General features: G+C 38.0%; 3 protein-coding genes and 1 non-coding gene across 5 annotated transcripts; 1 reads left to right on the forward strand and 3 right to left on the reverse strand.

Moving 5' to 3' along the window:
• Positions 1-1208: 1208 nt before the first annotated feature.
• On the reverse strand, positions 1209-1289 carry TRNAL-AAG (transfer RNA leucine (anticodon AAG)). Its single transcript has one exon. It is a non-coding gene; the product is annotated as a tRNA-Leu (tRNA).
• A 5639-nt stretch (positions 1290-6928) lies between these two features.
• On the reverse strand, positions 6929-13967 carry LOC137744787 (polyadenylation and cleavage factor homolog 4). The gene is made up of 7 exons (XM_068484585.2): positions 12962-13967; positions 11189-11290; positions 10610-10867; positions 10055-10183; positions 9558-9965; positions 7300-9213; positions 6929-7176 (listed from the first exon to the last, which is right to left on the reverse strand). The coding sequence occupies exons 1-7, from the start codon at positions 13325-13327 to the stop codon at positions 7162-7164; spliced, it is 3192 nt and encodes a 1063-aa protein (XP_068340686.2). The 5' UTR covers positions 13328-13967; the 3' UTR covers positions 6929-7161.
• A 413-nt stretch (positions 13968-14380) lies between these two features.
• Positions 14381-17325, forward strand: LOC137745578 (ribosome production factor 2 homolog). Its single transcript, XM_068485550.2, has 6 exons — positions 14381-14608; positions 14753-14956; positions 15791-16036; positions 16123-16362; positions 16446-16511; positions 16754-17325. Exons 1-6 carry the CDS (start codon positions 14483-14485, stop codon positions 16961-16963), a joined length of 1092 nt encoding a protein of 363 aa, XP_068341651.2. The 5' UTR covers positions 14381-14482; the 3' UTR covers positions 16964-17325.
• A 651-nt stretch (positions 17326-17976) lies between these two features.
• Positions 17977-21021, reverse strand: LOC137745577 (heat stress transcription factor A-3-like). 2 transcript variants are annotated; one of them, XM_088681577.1, is made up of 3 exons: positions 20193-20823; positions 19483-19554; positions 17977-19208 (listed from the first exon to the last, which is right to left on the reverse strand). In XM_088681577.1, exons 1-3 carry the CDS (start codon positions 20673-20675, stop codon positions 18090-18092), a joined length of 1674 nt encoding a protein of 557 aa, XP_088537703.1. In that variant the 5' UTR covers positions 20676-20823; the 3' UTR covers positions 17977-18089. The 2 variants fall into 2 exon arrangements, with proteins under 2 accessions (XP_088537703.1, XP_068341650.2); XM_068485549.2 differs by lacking the exon at positions 19483-19554 and having other exon boundaries at positions 20193-21021.
• Positions 21022-22100: the final 1079 nt, after the last annotated feature.

The raw sequence follows: 22100 nt of genomic DNA on the forward strand, positions 1-22100 counted from the left end.
GCGCAAGATTTTTTTGGTAAGAAGAAGACAAGAACATTGACGGTTTAGAGTTTTAAACTATATTTCATTTGACTAATAAATCATGATATTTAGCAGTTTCTGTGAAGCAGCCGTTGGTATTATCCATGTATGTCGGCAAGGCAAACAGCTGCTGCACTGAAAGTATTTGCACACTTGCGCAGCATCTGAACACTGCCCTGTCCAGAAAGAGAGAGCTCAGTCGATCAGTTAGATTAAATAGTCGATCATATTATATGAACAGTAACACTTTCACCTAATATTACTAATCTATTTGTTATAAAACCAGCAGACATAAATAAACACACACACACACCATATTACTAATCTATTTGTTACAAAACATTCACGGGTTCTGCAAATATATTAAAAATTTCACAAAACCGTGAATATTTACGTTTATAAAACCAGCAGACATACACACACACATACATACATATATCAACTTGGATCTGCATGCATATAGCTGGCATGGTCATGGCTTTTCTGTGTTCCTTCAATTCTGTGTCTCAATTGGTACTAAACCGATCCGTATTTTATTCTTAAAGAGAGAAGCTTCTAGATATACATCGGGTCAGTTTTTTTGGATTTAGGTCGGTTTCAAAACAACCATTTAAGTAAATAGGTTACTTAAATTTAACATGTTAAGTTAACAAATCACTCGAGTTAACTTGTTAAACTAAAGGATCACCCGTTTCACGTGTTAAGTTAGCAAATCACTCAAATTTAACTTGTTAGCAACCGATTCTATAACTCATGAATTGCAATCCAGAATCCAAGAACAGAATTTTTCAGAAGAAAAAACCAATTCATTTCCACAAATGCAGACAAAAACATCGCATGCAACCAATTCAGATTTAAAACCATTGAATTCTGAAAACAAAACATTCCTTGTGTGTAAAGAATTATTTCCTTAAATTGTGCGACACAGTGTCGACCATCCAAAGCCAAGAACTATACCAAACCTTAGACAAATAAAAGTCCAAGATGAAATATAATTTGATTAAATAACAGAAAACTACAAGATGATAGAGAGTTTGAGCTCCTTGATTTTTTTTATTCAGTTTCCTAAAGAGATTTCTTCATTCCCCAGACGAAATGCAAATTGTATTGGACCTTTTATAATTAAATATCCGTAACGAGTTGGGCCCAAAACAGATACAAATTTTTTGAAAAAAAAAAAAATTGAATGTTGAGAGTGGGATTTGAACCCACGCCCTTTCGGACCAGAACCTTAATCTGGCGCCTTAGACCAACTCGGCCATCTCAACTTTGTTGTCAATTGTCGAAAGCATAATAAAATATTATAAATTATGTCTTCATAGGCAAATTACATCCCAATAAAAAGTGGTGGATATATTTCATTTACAATGCCAAAGTTCTATTCAGTGTTATGGCCTGTTTTACTGAAGGGAGAGAGTGGCAGAGGGGGATGAAGAAGGGTTTGAGGAATTCGCGTTATGTATAGTGTTTTTATTTATAGTAGAATTGATAGGATTTCTTACCTTGCAAGTAATACAATCATAAAGGAATAGGATATTCTAGTATCCTAATTACGTTTTACTAGTGATTTGCACAATCACATGTGTTATAATTAATATCGCAACGTTCAAGCTATTTTTTTCTCAAAATCTGGAAAGAAAAGCTCTCCGGACTTTAATGTTGTAATATCGAAGCACCTCTTTGTACCCATTCAATGAACTGTAAAAAGTCCAGAAAAGTGATCATATCATGACAGATTATTGTCTAGATTTTTCAAAATTATGTAACGCTCAAGTTTCAAAGTTATAAAGATACAGTAACAGTTCCAGCATTAGTTTTTGTTTTCTAGTTTTGATCTGACATCTTAATTTTTGGTAAGCATCTAGAAAATGTTGAGTAGTCAATCTTCCATATAACTCGTGAATTGGTCTGTGTTAGGGATGACATCTTAAAAGTTGTATGTACTACATAATTTTACAGTAGAAATACTGTAAACTCTTTGTTTAATTACAAGTAATATTCTATATTAACCTATATTAAGGGAAAAAAGAAGATTTGAAGCCGATTGGCACGTGATAGCTTGAAGAGGAATGCTTTAACTACTAAGATTATCAAATAGTTAGAAAACATGTATGAAAGTCAACTTCAACCTTCGCATCATTCAAGTTATCTATAAGAATTTAGAGAATTAGCTAATCCCTATTGCCCCTTAGTGCGTCCGCCTCTACAAATAGTATGTGGTGGATGAAGTGAAACACAACACAAAAGTATTAATTAATAAACATGTTGGATTAGCATCACGTCATTTGACAAGATTAAAAAAAACATATCACAGTAAGAATATGCTTAAAAGGCAGTGGCCACAGGAGGATGACAAAGACAAGGCTAGCTAGGTTAATTAGTGGGAGCACAACTAGATGTGATCAATACAACTTTTTTAAGGCTAGAAAATTCTTGTTTTCTCTTGGCATCTTCCTCTTCAATTAGGAAAACAGGCATCTACGAGTCAGTGTCACGAGTTCAGTATTGAGTTGAGCTGTAGGGTTTATTTGTGTTCATATAGCTCCTGGTTCGATATTGTTGGGACCTAAAAAGGACAACTCCGAGTTAATAAGGCTTTTCTCTTTGCAAGAGTTAGGAGAAACATTTATCGTACGTAATTTTATTTTTATTTTGCAAATAAACTGTTTTCACGATTTAAACTTATGATTTTTTAATCACAAAGTAGCAAGATACAACAAAAAAGCAAATCACCAATTGCGCTAGAACGGGACCACGGACTTGACAGTGAGACAAACAAAATACAAAAGATTTGACGGGTTAAGATGAGATATAGAGACTCGACGCGTTAAAGTGCAACGTAAAGATATGATTCGACATATTGAACGTTATTGATTTGATCAGTTTTTCAGAACTAATGAGAAAAGAACACTCATCTGCAGTACTATCGACGTCGTATATATTAAGAATCGAATATCTTCCAATATTAGAAAATATTTGATCAAGTACGTGTCTGGAATTAAAAAAAAAAAATTGTCAAATGGAAAACAGCTGTCTAGGGCATACGTGCATGTCAAGGAAGGAATTCCAAAAGTTGACATGGTTGACGATGACTTTGTCTTTGGTGGGAAGACATATGCTATTCTCTTTCTTTCTTTAATTCTTTCTATGCCTCTAAAGAGAAAGGAGAAGCATCAACATTGAGTCGTGGGGATTCTTTATTTCTCCTTTTTCTGCATCATTTTGTTTTTGCTTAGTTTTTTTTTGGGACCTCAATGGCCATGACAATGACAAACATGTAACTAGTAAACAATGAAATTCTTTATCTCACCCACTCCTACCATACAGTGTATATTTTCTTTGGTTAGGAAGTAGGGAGATAAGGCGCCTAACATCTAAATGCCTTTTTTCTTTTTCTTTTTCATAAATTTGTTGATCAGAGCAAAAGAAACACTTATATGAAACAATGTATATTATTTGGTTTATGAAGTACGAAGATGAGGCGCCTACATCTAAATGTCTTATTTAAGTACTTTGATCGTAGAAAGAGAAACATTTATATGAAACGGTTTATGTAATTTCTTTATTTATCTTTCTCTAATCATCTGATAAGAGAAATATGTAAAAAAATATAATAACAGATGCTCTATTATTTAATAATTTTGATATGATAATTCTCGTTCTAAATAAGTAAGCATGTCTTAAACTGAATTACAGGTTAGTAGTTGCTCACATTCTCAATCCCTCTCGTCCTCACGTGGGTTAGTATAACTTTAATTACCTTTCTCTGGCACCCTTGGCATAAACAAATAAAGAGAAGGAAGTGAGTAGACCCCACAAACTGCACTGCTTGTGACTGTGTGCTTGGCCTTCCTTATGAGTGAAACCGTTGTTAGTTATATTCATCTTATTTATACACTGCTTTGCTTCTCCTTCCGTTTTTTTCTCAAAACACACACACTCACCACCCACAAACCAAAATCCAGAAGCTAATAGAGAAGAAAAACAATGAAGCAGATGAAGAATTACCAAAACTTTCTCATATTTTCTCTCTTTATTTTTCTTCTTCTCTCCAACCCATCATCTGCTCGTGCTCGTCTTCAGCAGCAAAACAAAGCTTCACTAACTGGAAGCAATGATCTCGTAAATGTAAGATATATATATATCCCTCCCTCCTCCATTTTAATTTATCTTATGTGCGTGTTCGTCAATTAATTATTATATATGAATGTTCTTCTTCGATTAATTATTTGTTGGGTTTTTGTGGTAATTTTCTTCACAGCTGATGGGATCAGAAGAATGCGATGAGAAAGATGAAGAGTGTCTGCAGAGAAGGATGATTGCTGAAGCTCACTTGGATTATATTTACACCCAAAACCATAAGCCATAGACTTCGGATTTTCGTATATAAGTTGTATAAGAAATAATAAATAAGTGTTTGTTTTTCTTTTATGGTGCAAGCAAAAGCATATTAAGTAAGAAAATATAGTATCAAGTATCAACGTTGCCAATTACTGATTCCTCCTCCATTATTGTGATGAATTTTTGTGTCAGAAAGTGATTTTCACACTTTCTTTTTCTTACATGCATCTCTTCCTATTTTTTTAGCGTGGAAGGTGAAAACAGGTGCGAAAATGTTGTTGGAGGGTCATAATTCGAACGAAAAGCCATTGTTTTGGGAGAAATTCTTAGTGTAGGGGTAAAATTGGCTATTCCTAAACAAAACGCCTAAGACTATAATGTTTTAAACTAGTACATGTTTTCCGTTATAATTATTTTAGTCTAAATTTGTTTCTCATGCTCTCGATCACTAAAATAACAAATGTTTCAGAGACATTCATTCAAGTAAGTTTGTCATGCATATGCATTCATGTAGTTAGGATTAACTATACAATATATTAGATCAATTTGGCATGATTATTGTTACGGTGATATGTCTAGAGAGAAAAGAGTATACTTGGGTTTATTTACATGATAGCTAGGATTTAATCAAAGCCCATGACTTTCAAGTGTGAACAAAACCTTAGCATATACATCCGGATGAGTCACTTGATAATTTAGTTTTATGCCTTATTATCTCAACACCTTCAAATGTTTTTGTTTTTTTTTTTATCTCATCTATTTAGAGTTTTAAGTCATTTTGAAGTCTCCTACTGCAGCTTATATATAGATGGGATTACATTAGGGTTTCGTTTTGCTGTTGCCGCATGTTATTGATATAGGGGTCTGTGTTAAAAAGGAGTTGTGGTTGCTGCCATTGCGTTTTCGTGAAGGTGAAAAGGATGCTGTTGCTATATGAGAATAAGTTTTTTTAGTATTGGATTGCTGCTGCACTTTCATTGTTTAAGTCATATATATATGATAGTCTACAACAACTACATGCATTGTATAGATCCATTACTTGCTGCATGTTTTAGAATACATATATATTCTTATATATTGCTGCATGCTCTGAAGGTATGTATTGTAGTTTGCATTTGATGCACAGCACCATGCACTGTCATTCATATAACAGCAGAAAGTTTGTTTTCCATGTCGGTCAGCAACCTGTGTTTTTAAAAGAAAATTCATATTTTTCCCGTGAGGTTTATGGTAGAAAAATCAGTTTGTATTCACGTATTTTTTCTTTTAAAGAAAAATTTAGTTTTGTTCACTAATTTTGCATTGTGCTTTAATCAAAATCAATTATGAAAATGTGCCTTGTGATTTTCATAATTGATTGATTTCCAAAAATCATTTCATTTCATGTATTTTGCATAATCGCGTTAGTATCTTGCAAAGTTTGTGGAGACAGTGATTGATAGACGCTTTGGTGTCGTGCCACTTCCACTCGAAGGCTGAAGATAGATCGAGTAGTAAAGCGCGGAGATAAAACTGCCTACTAGTATGCGTGTCTAGTTGATGAGTTTTGTAAGTCTTTTTGTACTCATTTCTCTTAGTGTTTGTCCTGGCTTAGGAGCCCGAGGATTTTCCCAGTGGTGGGTTTTGCTTCATTGAATCCTACATCCTTGTGCACTTTTTATTTATCGTTTTAGTTGCATATGAGTATGATAGTTTGATATGTGATGTGAATGTGAATTTAATTTGAGAACTGAAAATTAAATTGAAAATTGGATTGGATTTTTAAATTGGAACCGATTCACCCTCGTCTGGGTTAAACAAGTACCATCCTATAACTTTCACTTAGACATTGAACCTTTTTTATGATTGATTTAGAACATATTCTCAGAAAAAGGTTGAATTCATGAAGTTAAATTGAGCAAGGAATAATACTGAATTATTGAGCGCAAGAAAGAAAGATTAAGATTTGAGAGAGTAATCTTTCAAAGTGGGATGAGAGATGTAAGAAAGGGCATCCTTGTAAGAAACATTGGCTTGTGCAAATAAGAAAAACGTTTTCATCATTCATGCATCTGGTGGCACCATACGATTGGATATGTAGGCTCCACACATATGCCATGTCACCACCGTAACAAAATTCTTGCAAAACATAATACTTTCGCGGAACAATTAAGCCTCGTTTGCTGTCTAAGATTGAATTGTAATGGATGAATCTTTCAAATAGATGATACTAATTTTTCATTTTGAGAGGGATTAGAACGGGATCAGACATAAAAGAAACTAATCCCTTCTAACCCTCCCACTTTGGGGGGCTTTGCAACAGATTAAGCTTCCCTAACAAGCGTTCCGCCCTCAACCTTCGAGTTGGAAACAATTTTTTTATTACTTCGAGATTCCTTCAATTAGTAGTTTATCCATTCCAATTCAATCCACGACAGATCATAAACAAACACTACAGAAGCCAAAAAACATGGCACTCAATTATGATGAAAGATCTCCACAAATGCATCTATCAAGCGCAAAACCGCTTCAGAGAGGTAAAAAACATAACAAATATAGCAAAACATCAACCACATAAGAAAGATCATTGAGATGGAAACTATCTCGCAAACGGATGTATTTCTTCTTCTCTCAAACTATGACTTAAACAAAAGGAAAATTGTAAAGGAGAAGCTAGTCGAAAGCTCTCACCACTATTTTGTGGCACAAGAAAAAAGGGCATTGAAGATTCACATCTAAAAACACGTTTATATAAACCTGGATTTCCCTCATAAGTTCAGAATGCATGGAGTTTGTCTCTTCAGCTTCGAGCTTCAAGCACTAAGCATCCGGTTCCTGCCAAAAGTAAGAGGTAAGATCTTAGCATCTAAAGTCGAAAATTGAAGGTAGAAGACTAATAAAAGAAGGGCCCAAAAATTGACAATTATTTTTCCCACATTCTAATTAACAACAGCATACCAATTTAACATGGCTATCAGAGAGTGAACCTTCCACTGTACAATTTGCATGCACAATGGGACCTTTCAAAACACTCTCCTCTGTGGTTTCCATCTCACCGGCCCCAGATGGAATACTCATGTACGAAGCTCCTTTGAACATCCATTCATCCCTCTCTTGACAGTAAAAATCTTCAAAAATACCACCACATATAACACATACACATTGGTTTTCGTCTGCTGGAACTATGGGCTCATCAATATCCATCATCTCGTTAGGCTCGTCTATTGAATTGATGGCCTCCAGTACCAAACGGGGTCCTGTCCTTCCAGCAACCCAGCTGGTTAAATCTGGATACCACTTCCTTGATGCCATAACTGAACTATTACCTTCGGGATTTTTCGAAGCATGCCATTCCAAATGTCTCTCAAGTCGTTCTTTTAGTTTGAGTCTAAGGCCACATATGCTACACGTATGTGGAAGGTCATTAAAAAGTTCATCTATCACAGCTGGATGAAATTCTCGGATTTTATCTGGCTTAAAGGCAACGCCTATGAGGTTTCTTATTTCCGTCTTGGTAGATTGAGGTACGGCAGCAGATGTTTTAGCTACAGGTTCTGGGAGAGATGCATCATCAGTTTGGGATGTAACAGGACGACTTGGAGAGACTGAAACTGAAACTGGAGATACTGTCACTGATTTGGAGGCAGGTGCACCTAGGCTCTTGTTGTGCGGTTCAGTCAGCTTTTGGGATGGCACAGGAGTGGGTGACTCCGACTTTGATGCAGATATCAAACCCTTTGCAACTAAGGAGCTTAAAAGGTTTGAAATTGGATCTGAGGCATTATTCACCACAGTTGAACTTTCTGACGCACTGCCATCAAGAGAGGAAGGAGGTTGGCTAGGTGGAATTGGCAGATGTGCTACCTTCTTCTGTGATACATTTGAGGAAGCTGGCGAGTTCTCACCAGAAAGGTGACCTGATGAAGGTGCTGATGCAACCTTGGGCCCTGGGAGTGCAAGGGTAGGGGAGGGTCCACTTTGCAAGGGAGGCTGAACACCAGACTCTGATGGAATATGTCCCATGTCCCGACGATTCAAATTGGGCAGGCTACAAGTAATTGATTTGTCAGAGAGTATTCCAGTCTTCATAACAGCAGCCAACAAACTACTTGTGCTCAACTGTCCTGAGGATTCTGCAGAAAGGACATTTGAAAGACCTGGTATAGAATCTCCAACAGTTGAGGGAGTTGAAAAAGTAGAGACCTGTGGCACATGAGGCTTCTTAATGCGACCGAAGGATTCAGACTCTATACTGTCTGGTTGTTGTCGAAAGGGGTATTTGTGACTTGATTGGATGTCAGGAATTGACGAAGATATATCTTGCGGCTGTGTTTTTGCTTTGCTGCCCAATCGAACATTGGGAGTCGGAATTGGCAAAGCGTCCTCAGCAAAGTCTTGGTCAGCTAAACTTTGCGAGTGATGACGGGGATGTACTGCAGATGTAGGTGAAGGAGAATATTGGTGCATCGATGACTGTTCAGATGGTGATGCAGCTCTCACAGACTGAAGCTGTTGTTTCCCTAAAGCTCCAGTAGGCCCTGCTGCTGCATTAAACCCTAGACATGACGTTCCGATTCGAGAAGACGCTACTTGTGCTCTACTTCCCATCCTGGCCACAGAAGAATCTCCACTTGTCGATAGCCCACTTAAACTTGAAGCATAACGCTCTGAATGAACCGAACTAATGACAGGAGTACCAGAAGGGGTCAGCCTGTCAACACCGATAGAGTCCTGCAATGTCCAAGGTGATGACATTCGCTGACCAAGAGCAGATAGGTCTTTCTGTTCAGTAGGATCAGCAGAGGTATCCAGATCAGCTGTTGATGCATAATCATTTACACCTTTTGGTTTACGCAACTGACCTCCAAAGCCCTGAGAATATGAGCAATTCCAATTAAGATTTAAAAAAAAAGTATCCTTAATAATGTAATGTAACAGGCGGTGCGAGTTTGTGCATCATAACGGGTAACACTAAGTGTTGAAAGTAAAAAGCATTGTATCAGTCCCAACAGGGATCAGCACAGTAACTATGTCAGTATCGTGTAAACTGTAAACTCTTATGCGAATTAGCCAGCTATCTATAAAAACTGAAGCACAAAAAAAATGGTTCCTGTATCTGCCTCCACACTTTGTGGCTGAGAAATTAACGTGAACCAGTAGGGTAATCAACCTTCAGGGTCCCAATTTTTCAATCAGTACAAATAATTGGAGCTTACCAATTTCTCTGAATCATCAGAAGCCCCGTGATCTTTTCTTGAGTTACTAGAAATATCTGGAGGGCCATGATCTGTTAATCTTGAGTTCATATCATCCCACATGAACTCCTCTTCCTCAGAGTTCTTCCAGCTACTAGACAGGCCACCACTGTTTCTAGTTGCAATGCCTGGTGCTGTCTTTAAGCGAGGATCAGCATTAGTAGATTTAGGTGCCGAGTAATTTGTAAGTCCATGCTTGATATTAAAACCATTTCTTTGGGTGGGCAGTGTTTCTGTAATCTTCCCACCAATTCTTCGCATTCCCGGGTTTGAATTCCTGTGAAGATCTGAACCATATTCGTATTCTCCATATTCGGCACCAATGTTCTCCTCATGAACACGAGCACTTAGTGCATCTGTATTGGAACGCTGCAAATTGTGCAAATGTTACATATCATCAAACTGAGGAAAAAAAGGGACAATAATACACACATAATATCAAATTTTACTTTACATACATGCAAATTAACAGCAGGATCAACCCATGGTCGTCCAGCACTGATACTTGCTGCTCTGGCTGGCATCTCTGCATCATCATCAATTGAGTTTGCCGTAACCCCAGAAAAGTCGCTAGCCATTCCTTTTGCCTTCATACCAAAAACCGGCATAAAAGAAATAAGTAAAAGCACTTATCTTTTCATAATGAACATGATGGTAAAATCAAGGTTGTACAAAGAAAACGAGTCAAGCAAAGAAATATACACTCTCAGATATTAAGTCATCTGGTAAAGAAATAAGATACTGCTGGAAAATATAAAATAAATTCTAAACTATAAGATCAATTTCTACGAATGAACTCTCTGACCAAGCAACATAGAAGTTTTACAACCTGATATAAGAATTCTAAAATTTGGCTGTAGTCTTCAGTGTTAAAAAAGCTCATCAGGGTATAGTTTTCAGATGATATTATTTATTTGTGCATAACTTTAACAATCCACCACCAAATCGTGGAACATCAATCCTAGGAGGTCAGGACACAATCCACATAGACCACGGACTTCAGAACTACTTACCCTTGCTGGCTGCTGAAGCCGTTGCCTTTCCAAATATTTGGGATTCACATGAATGCTATGTGCTGGTCGTTGTGACTGTGAATCTGGTCTTGATGTTGCTGCTCCAGAGGATGAACCATTTGCTGTAGAAGAAAATCCGAGTTCTTTCTCAATCATCTGAAGCGTCTGAGCAGGAAACACTCCTTTCCATGTTCCAAAAAGATGCCGCATGCTTTGATGTATAGGAGGTTCAACCTGCCTATATGCCTTGCAGAACACCTATAAGTTCAAAAAAAGGCAAAGAATTGGCAAAGTAAAAAATAAAGGGTCAAGTCTACCGTGGATTTTGACAAATACAGGTAGCAAGGACTTAGTGTGCAGACAAACATCTTTTTTATTTGAAAGATACCAGGTAATGGGTTAGCGTTGAACATCAGAGGTACCAAAGACAGTTGTATCCTAATGGCAACAAGTTGTTGCTCAAATTTAATACAGTTTCATATTGAATGTTCATCAACACATTCTTACATGTCGAAAGTGAAAAAAAATGCTTTGCATTAACTAGAAAAAGCATGATGAGAATCAAGCAGGAAATCTAACCTCAGGGAGTCTGGCAGCAAAATATTTGATATAATCCCTTCCAATATTCTTTACAATACTGTCCAAAAGATAAAGTGATGGTAACTTCTGCTCACTGGGAACCTGCAAATTACTATCTAGAATTAGATACCATACATTAGATGCAGCCAATATTATTTAGACAAATAAGCGATTAACACACCAAAGGCCTGGAACCAAAGTTTTCCAGGAGTGTGGAAGGGGGAAGGAGAATTTGTGTCAGTTTAGACTCTTCAAAGTTTAGACTCTTCAAACACATTTAAAAGATATCAAAAGCAACACAACCGCACGAATCATCACTTCTAAACTATCCCAGTGGCAGCAAACTTAGGATCATTAGGAGAAATACAGAAACTAAATAATGCGAGTAATATTTATTTCATTCGTTTATTTTTATGGTCATATTTTATGACTTGTTTTCTCATGCGTCCTCAAAAGACTTGGCTTTCTCATTCCAATTTCTGTCTCACAAGGATTCGAGTCACTGCCTTACGAGAACATTGAAAACTAACTAACAAGACATCCTGCACTCTGCCACTCATAGATAATGTAACATCTAAACAAACATCTCCAGGCACCAGATAATCAGAAAATACGCTCAGCTAGAACAGGAATGTATGCTATCAGAAGCCTAAAGGAGAGAAATTCAAGACTAAGAACAAATAACGGACTGAACATCTAAACCTATTAGACGTATACAAGTGTATATAAATGTAATGCACAACATATATTTTGGTGGTAATCACACTAGGTCAAATATGCCCTCCATCTTTCAAATGTAAGGATGTCAATGAAATAGGCACTATCACTTTAGTGCTCTAACAAAACCTGAGGTTTGTATGCACACTCTGTTTTGGTGCTCAGCAAGATAAATACCGGTGAGTAAAACCATATGAGATCATGCACCTGCAGAGAGTCAGCTATCGAAGTCTTGCAGTGCATTACCATCAGGTCTAAAAAAAATCCCCAAAACTCTAGTAAAATAAGGTTCTTATATGCAACCACAACATATAATGCTGATTTTCTAAACATAGCGGCATCTGTTAGGCTATGAAAGTGGTTTTCCTCCCCTTTCAAATGCTGCAATGTTGTTGTAAAAAGAAAAAAAAGGGCTATATGCAGAGATTTCCTGTGTAAAGCCATAGCCATAAGGATGAGATTTATTTATTTGGTTTCGAAACCTGCAACAGCTCATTCCACAAAACCCGTATAATCGCAGAATGTCGAAACTATTCTCTCGTGTAATTATATACAGCCTCATTTGTGAGCAATGGATTAAACAAATTCTACACAGGCTGCCAGAAAATGATGGACTGGAACCTGTTAAACCTGGGAGAATATCAGGAAAACATAATTGATTACACGTACAAAGCCTGACCAATGTTAACTGCAGCCAAACCCTCAACTCAATATCATACTGGAAATGTAAGATTGAATGTTTATTACTTTGACGGGCTCATTGGCGAATACAAACATTCCCACTCACAGTCAACACTAGACAACCACACAGCCCAAAGCTTTGTTATTTGCATTGAGAAATTAAACAAACATTTAACGGGGCAAACTTTCGGAACAGAACTTTGTTCACTAAATTATTGGCATAACACAAGACATGAGCACTAACACATTTTAATTCTCATTTGCCAACTCCATCCCTTTCTTTTTCATTTTACAAATCGAACCGAAACAACTGGCATTATAACCAAATATTAAACAAAAGCACAGCTACATACACAATGTAAAGCTTAGTTTCACCTCAATAATGTTGCCGCATACAGTTGCCGCCACCGACTTCGCGGCGTGGACATTCTCGCCGGCAATTATCGTCAAATTGGTAATAATTGGCTTTGAATTGAAGGTGAGCTCCGCCAACGCCGTCTTGTACTGGCTCACAAGCTCCTGATGCTGCAGTGGCTGCGGCACATAGCCCCCACCCCCGCGATTCGGATCATCGCTCCCCACGTTTCTATCACTCACTCTGAACCTTGACAGCACTGGATTAGCTCCACCAACGGGTCTCTGCCCAAAAGCTCGGCCATTCGGGTTTTCGGCCAATCGGGGCTTCTTCAGGCCTGGTTCATTCGATCTGCTAAACGGCCTACGCGAGCTCTCCATTTCCATCACAGTCTCAGAAATCAAAACCCTAACCCTAAATCCCTAATCTTCGATTACAGTTCAGCCAAAGGCCATCAATTAAAATAACAAAAAAAATCAATTCAAAACTGTATACTGCTAACAGCAAAAGGCCTAGTTATCGACACGATAATTAATAAGAAAACCCTAAGTACATGGATGATTATCAATACAAGCACTGATTCTTCTTACAGGAATACAAATTAAATTGAATAAAACAAAAACAAAATTGAAAAATCGGAGCCGAGATTGACGATTGGGGAATTGGGAATTAGGTTAGATCAAGAACAAGGCGATGAAGAAGAAGAGTGCATCTGCGTGTGAGGGAGATACATATCGGGGGAAGCCGGGAAGGTCCTCTTAAGACAACAAAAATAAATAAAGAATTAAAATTAAAACGATGAAAAAGGAAAAGGAGTTCTTTTTTTGTTTTTTTTTTTTTTGAGAGAAAAACAGGAGCTTTCATGAATCGAGATAGGAAAAAAGGTTTTTTTTTTATTGCCTTTCTTCAAGTTTGTTTGAATATGATTTTAAAATAATTGAAAACGATTTTGGTGAAAATAATTTTTAGTAAAAACGTTACTAAATCTTTGAAAAACATTAAAAGTGATTTTTAAAATAAGCACATAATTGATGTTTCTTGTAGATAATACTTAAAGTGCTTTTGAAATCCAAAATCATTTTATTTAAAAGCAATTTCAGTTTTTTAAAAGCACATCCAAATAAGTCATGCGCTGTTTGAAATTTCTTTGACAAACTTTTTAAATTTTGTTTAACATCAACAAATTAATTTTCTTTTTAATTTTTTCTATTTTTTATCAAATTTTTAGAAAATTAACTATTATTGGTATCGATATCATTATATCTATCTGTATTTGTTTATTATTATTTAAATCGATATCAATATATTAAACATTAGGTGCGTCGAAGAAATAAGAAAAGATTGGGCTTAAGATGGGTCACAAAAGAAAAGATTTATGGGCCGAAGAAGGCCGAGCAAAGCAGCTTAACGAGCCCACAAAACCCTAATGCCATCAGATCAGAGTCAATAGTCGTCACCGTCGTTTTGGAATAAAACCCTAGCTTCCCCTCCAAAGTCCTGCAACTGTATTTCTCAGAGGGTTTTACATTTTGCAGCCAACTATGTTGCAACCCCAGAAAGGAAGGGCCACAAGAGAGCCAGAGGGTTCGCAGCCAACCTTGTTGCAAGTGAGAACTCCCAAGACTGGAAAGGCCAGAAGAGAGCTAGAGAAACGTGCCCCCAAGATCGTAAGTTCCTCTCATCTGTTTGTTTCTCGGGAAAATTACGTATTTTCCCGTGTCCAAAAGCAAAATTTCAGATATTTTCAACTTGGTATTGGTTTTTTTCGATTTTTGTATTGATTTTCAAGTGGGTTTTGTATAATTTTGAAGGTTGAGACCGGGAAGAAGACGTTGATTCTTCACGGTAGGAAGACGAGCAGTGTGATTAATTCTGTGTTATCGGACCTTTACCATTTGAAGAAGGACAGTGCTGTGAAATTCAGCCGCAGGAATGAAGATATTAGCCCTTTTGAAAGTGGAGGTGATACTTCCCTTGAGTTCTTCTCTCATAAAACCGATTGCAGCATTTTCGTCGTAAGTACAAAACTACCTCAGCATTTTGCTCCTTCTGTAATTTAATTTCATGTGAGCTTGGTATGTGTACATATGCGTGTGCGTGTGCGCGCGCACCTGTATAATGCAATTGTTTTCTGTTTGGGGTTTGAAAGGTTATTTGGATTTCGATAGTGTTGCAGCATTTGCTTAGTTTTACATGTTTAATTGCTAGCATTGATGAATGTTTGGTTGTTTTCTGTTATTTCTTTGAGCTGCCCATTAAAACGAATGTGTTTCTGATAGAAATCTTTGGTTTCTATTTGTTAATATTCTTTCAGAGTTCTGGAAATCGTTGATTTTTCAGTTTATGTTTCTACAATGGACCTGCCTCATTGATCCTCTTGTGACATTTGCAATGGATTTGGTAGGCGAACAAACTGTTTTTAGGCAGATGTTTGGACATTGCAGACGCTGAATTCGTAATACAGTATAACTAAAAGCGGCTCGCAATCAATGATAATATTTGTATTTGTATACTATTTCTACCTATCATCCTTGATTTTGGAATCCCATTGCTTGTCACCCACTTGTTAGTTCCATTTTACCGTTTTAGTTGTGATTTGGACTTTACCTTGAACTCTTCAGCCTATGTCTTGAATTTTATGGGTTCCAACTACATATACTCATTTTTCAAAATATATGCATGGTGGTCGATGTTTTTCCCATTTCCTGAGTCGAGTTCTTGACTCGCCCTCTTTAGAATGCTGAGACCCTGTGTTGCCTAAGTACGATCAGGCACTGAATCTCATGCTTGTGTTTATTTTCCCGATTTCTTTAATGTAACTTTTAAGCTTTTAATTGCTTTTATTGCAGTTTGGCTCTCACTCAAAGAAGCGGCCTGACAATCTTGTCATAGGGAGAACTTATGATCACCATATATATGATCTCATAGAGGTTGGGGTTGAAAACTATAAACCATTGGAATCATTTACATATGACAAGAAACTAGCACCACGCGTGGGCACGAAACCTTTCGTTTGCTTTATTGGAGAAGGATTTGAAAGCGCCGGAGAACTGCAACATTTGAAGGAAGTTTTGCTTGATCTGTTGCGAGGAGAGGTTTATCTCTGCTACCATTTTGTTGATATTACTCGTGTTTGAATTTAAGAGGGATATTAATATATACATAAAACTGATATGTGCAGGTTGTAGAGAAATTAAATCTTGCTGGTTTAGACCGTGTATATATATGTACAGCTATATCTCCTAAGAAAGTGGTTCTTACTCAGTGTGCATTACGACTGAAAAAATCTGGCACAGTAGTTCCACGGATGGAACTAGTTGAAGTTGGCCCCTCCATGGATTTAGTAGTTCGTCGGCATCGTCTTCCTAATGAAAGCCTTAGGAAAGAAGCAATGAGAGAAGGCAAAAATCAGCCCAAGAAGGTTGAATTATTAAATCTCCTCATGATTTCTCGTGTTTCTTTTGCATGTGACATGTCTAACACAATTCCTCTTACTACTTCCAGGACAAGAATATTAAACAAGACCTACTGCGGGGCAAGGTTGGGAAAATCAACATCCCGGATCAAAAGGTAACTGGAGAAAAATTGATTATTTCCTTTAGCTGTTGTTTTGTGGTCTAGAGGGCGAGCTTTAGTTTATGTTACCCGAACCATTTCTTCTCTGTTTTGCGTCGTTTTCTACCATACATTTTGCCCCAGTACGCTGATGTTAAGCATGTTTAACTAGACATAGGTTGATTCTTGCATGGCATTAACTTTTGAGCACTTATATCTGACATTTGTTAATTGTTTGACAAATTCCTTGTTTTTAGATTGGAGATACGGTTTATTATCACACAAAGGTTGGTGATACATTTGTGCCGAGCAAAACAAAGGGAGTTAAAAGGGAGCGCCGTGAAGCTAGAATGAAACACGAAGGTAATGAGCGTGCACCAAAGGTTCAAGACATGCTTGAGCCCAAGAAAACAAAAAAACTTAAAAGGGAGCGCCGTGATCCTACAGCTACTGAGGATGCCGAGTGATTCGCTTTGGACAAGCAGACAGCTTTTCGGCCAATGCTTGCAAGGATTAAAGTCAGAAGGTGTAATGGATCCGAAGGGCTTGGGATTTTTGTTCTTCCCATATCTCATAGATTCAGCTAATTATATAAGTTGCATGCCTAGCAGGAGTTATATCTGTTGTAATCATTCTGCTTTCCATTGTCGCTTCCATCCCGCGAGTTTAAATTAGTTACTGCAACAGCGTTTTTGACTCGAAAGATTGCGTTATTCGACCCTCCAATGTTAGATTGGCACTATGTTATGTAATATTTCCCCTTTCTAGTTATATTTCAGGAATGTTTGCTTTCTACATTTAACTAAATATGAATTATTCAGTTGTTCAAGTGATAGCACATAAATAATGTACTTGTTATAGTGACATTGGACATCCGAATCTTCGATCTACACTAATCTTAACACATTTCACCGGCTTCAAGTTTGAACGGTCGGCTTTCCTCGAAATAATAAACAACGGCAGTCGGAGCCATGCGTGCTCCAAATCGGTTGGCTCCAAGTCGGTGTACGAAAGGTAGAAGGTAAGTTCAGAAAGGCTAGCAGTTCAAAGCACCTCTTCACTGACGCACACCACAATGCTTCTTCGGTACTTATATTCATACCCCCAACTGGAGAAATGAAGTCGAAAAGATTGAAGTCAAATTTGTGCCGCTAAAAGTTGGCAGACCAACAAAAAGAATAAATTTAAGAGACTGACCTAATTTCTGTACCTGTTAAAACTTAAAACAGTTCTTTCTGGACTTCCACGAGCTCGAATGGGCAATCCGATACTCATGCCACGTTCCGATAGAAGTGAGCTGTGCTTCGAGAGGATAAAGACCTGCATTTTCATAGCTCAAAGTTATCTGCTAGCGACAGAACTACGAGATTAATGTAGCCTAGAACTAGAAGGAATGCAACTTATGAAATGAACGAGTACAGTTACGAAAACAACCAAATGTCACAGTGGAAATCGAAGATTAAGAAATAACAGCGGATAATAAAGAAAGAATGAAACTTTGATATCAAATTAATATAATCATTCATAATTGTCCATATAATAGACCCCTGCAACTGAGAATGACTAGGATCCGAAAGGGCAGCTAATGCAGCCCTATGGATCAGTAGTTTTAGATGCATCTTCTTTCGGCTGCCCAGCTGAACTCTCGGGCTCATCAAATGGAGAATCATGGGCTGGAGACTTATCAATGCCTGAGCCTCCTGCTTCTTGCAGGGGACCGATATCCCAGACATCTAACAATCCGCCCGTGACTCCAATCTCTGGCACATCATAGTTGACCGGATTACCCCATAACTCATGGCTAGAACTTGACATACCAGCACTGACACCAAAACCCATGCTCCATATGTCTTCTTGTTTGATCATGCTCTCCATCCCTGGAGAAAAGAGTTCCGGAAAAGTCCTTTCATTCGCCAAATCCTCCTGGAAAGAGACATAACGCTCCGGATTAGCCTCTTGTTGTGGGCTCAGAACACTCTTCCCTTTGAAAAAAGGATCTTCAGTTGCCATGCTTGATGCCCCTTCACCCTCTTGCTCTGGTGTTTTGAGAAATCCTTGTGTTGCTGCTAATTCATCTAGTGCAGGATCCGCAAATTGGAATGGCGTGCTTACTGAACCTAAACCCAGTTTTCCTGTCATAACTTGTGAAAGATAATCAGGAGATTGTTCAAAAGGAACTGGATTCGAATCCAGGGCTGTGGAGGATGTGGTTCGGTTTCTCCAAGCAGGCTGGTACTTCACAATCTGGCCTTCCATATCGGCATCTGATTTACCGAGTTCATGCTGCTGATGCTTAACAAATTTCCGCCTCACCCTTGAAGGGCCTATATCTTCCTTTCCCGTTTTTATTTGAAGTCGGGCTAGGAATGCCGGGTTCTGAAGCATCTTGGCCAAGAAAGAAAACATCTGCTTCTGTCTCTTCTCTGCTGACTGTAGCCTCTGATTCACTACCTTCATATGGTCAACTGTGCCCCGGTGCTGCTGCTGCAATTCAACCAACTCCTGCATTAACACACTCCTCTCCTTCCGCAACATCTCTATCTCACCTTCCACTCCAGATTTTCCTTCTTCCGCGGAAGGCCCGATAAAGCTCCCGATTTGGAGAGACTGAGGTGACTTGCGTCTCTGGATCCTCTTCAACAAATGTCTTTGGCCCCTCTGAAAAGCTTCGTTCGCAAACTCCCACTTATCTGGGTCAACCTTACGAAACCCCTGAATACAATACCCAAAATAATTCAAGAATGAATGGGAAAGCAACGGTACAGAAATCAAATTCAAAAGACAGATATGATTATTTAAGTAGTAAACAAATTATCACAGAAGACAATGGAAAGCCATCAACTTTCATGCATATGAACAGCTGAACCTCGCAATACAATCCGCATTAACAAGCAGTGGTAGGGGAAGGGGAGCAGTTGAGATGATAACATGTGGAGATCTTAAAATCTTTTGCAGTAACATGTTTCAAAAGGAACCTGACGTCTACCTGCAGAAGATGAACTCCCCTCTCCAGTACATAGTCAGAGGGGAAGATGTTTTTCTCGGAGGACGATCCTAACTACAAAATCAATAAAAAAACGCCCTCTAGCATAAACACCTCTACCATTTCCATTACCTTCACTATACTAAGTTTCATGATAAAGACAATCCTTACAAGCATGTTATACTATCCCGAGAGATGATTACATGCCGGTTAAGGTAGAACCACAGAAACCATTATCATTATCAACAACAACAACTTCATCACCATTATCCTAAACCATCATCATCATAAACAATCATCATCAACCATCATCACCATCATCAAGAACAATAAAAGCAGTAATTCATTCTTTCACTCACCTGCGTAAACTATTGGAAAACGATAATAAAATCGTCAAGAATTCCATGGAATGAATCCTTTTATTATTTCATTTTGGTAAATTACATAAGAATCTCTACACATACAACAAATTGGGAGTTAAGAATACAACACCAACTCCTACAGAGTCTTACATCGCGAGCTTAATAGAAATACTAATCGCCTCGGTTACATCTATACAAAATTAACCTCATCAAACCCAATTCAGACAACAAACAACAGATTTAAACACAGAGAAGAAAAAAAACAAAAGAATTAAAGAACAAAAAACAAACAAAAAATTTACAGACAGATCATAGCAGCCAATACAGGTTGTGCTACTACAAGATACCCACATAAGTATTAAGCTGCCGCACAAAACTTGAGAAATTTTTGTGCTTGAAGTTCCTCGGCAAGATGAGCCTGGAAAACTCCAATGGGTCCCACACCACGAAGCTGCCGCCGCTGGAGCCCCACGATATGATCGGGTCGAGCGATGGGTCCTCTACCAAATCGAAAGTCTTGGACAGAAACGGAGGCACCGGAGTGCCCTGCAGACATTCCAGAGGCCGCGGCGGAGCAACCACGTCCTCCGCATCGCCGCCGCCCATAGACGACGTCGGAATTGAAACTCTTTCAGTGAAGTCGAAAGCACCCAATGGGTTTACAGAACAGAAGGCTTCGAATTCCATCAGAGGAGAAGTGGACGAAGGAATCGACTGAGAACCCATTAACGATTCCGGCATTTCCGATCGAAATGCCGATAACCCAATTGATTCCGGGTCGAATCCAGCTGAAATTGGCGGAGAATTTGGGTGGCTCTCGTCTTTTGGGTCCATGGAACGAAATTCTCACTCTTTGTCAATGGCAGTGAACTGGGTAAGAGAGAGAGAGAGAGAGAGGTGGGTTCTGGTGGGTGGGTGAAAATGGGGGGTTCGGCGAGTGCGGGAGTGGGCATATAAGGGGGTCGAATAGTTACGCCGACTAGGTGTTCGGTAAAATTCCTGAGAGAGCGGTCAAAGGCGGTGGAGGTTTTTCTACTGTAGCAGTCATCTTCTCGGTCATCCCACCTCCGATCCATGTGGGGCTCCCTGCAATTTGAGAGCGTTTCAGCACCGACCTAGTGAGAGAGAGGGGGGGAGAGGAAGTTTCCGGGGAGCAACGCTTGTTTTGAAAATCAGTTATGGTCGTTCTGTTCCAGAGGGGGCCCAGTGGGCTTGAGATATTTTGTCCGTTGATATTTTGTCCGGACCGCGTGCCGCGTGCGTGCGTCTTTGGTGGGGTTTGGTATATATTTTTGAAAATGATACGGTGGGTCGCTGTGTAATACTTGGGGATGAAGGGAGCGGGGAGGACCAATCAGGATGCGGGATTTGATCAGGGTTCGATTTGGGAGACAAGTGATAGCGTTTCGACGTCCTATTGATTGATTTAAAGACACGGAGACTATTTATGCTTCGTCACCATGTTTGTAAACAAAACAAATAAATTTTTTTAAACAAACAATATTATCTAAGGTTCGGGAGCTAAGCTTCACACTGTAATAATCATAATAATATAGTTCAAATTCACCTTTAGCGAAAATCAATCTACAACAACTTCTCGCTTACAAATAAAGAGCAATATCGTTAAACCCTAATACTAAGTGGTGAAGAAAACAAATTTAAAAATAAAAAAATAAAAATAAAAAAAAAAGACTTGTAGAGGAAACAAATTATGTTAATTTCTTTCCTTTGATTCCTTAATTCAATCCAACGTTTGATAATTGAGAGAGATGTATAGATAGCACCACTCATAGGTATTTGAACAATAAATGGGTGTAAGTTACTTATTTTAATGTAATTAGTTTGGGAGTCTTTATTTTATTTTTTTTATTTTTTTTTATTTTTTATTTTTGGTTAAGAGTTTGGGAGTCATGTGGTTAACTAACTAGAGCTTACAAAATATTTTTTGCTTAATATTGTTTTTTACATAAAACACCTCTTTTTATATAGTAAAGGGAGTGAGGATATAAAACCTTTTTTTTATTAATACAAGAATGAGATATAATAATTATTATGAGACTTGTTATTTACAAAATTCGAACCAAAGATTTTCTACTTAAAAGTGAACAAAAATACAACTTAAATCGTGATAATCATACAACACATTATGACTATTTAGAAATGCTAATACACTTAATCAATTTAAAAAGTAGGGCCTTGCCTGGATATAAGATTGAGTTTAAATAGATAAGTCACTATTTCTTAAAAGAAGAAACAAAA

Source organism: Pyrus communis, chromosome 12 (assembly GCF_041283825.1).
Source record: "Pyrus communis isolate YQ-2024b chromosome 12, ASM4128382v1, whole genome shotgun sequence".
NCBI classification, from domain to species: Eukaryota; Viridiplantae; Streptophyta; class Magnoliopsida; order Rosales; family Rosaceae; genus Pyrus; species Pyrus communis.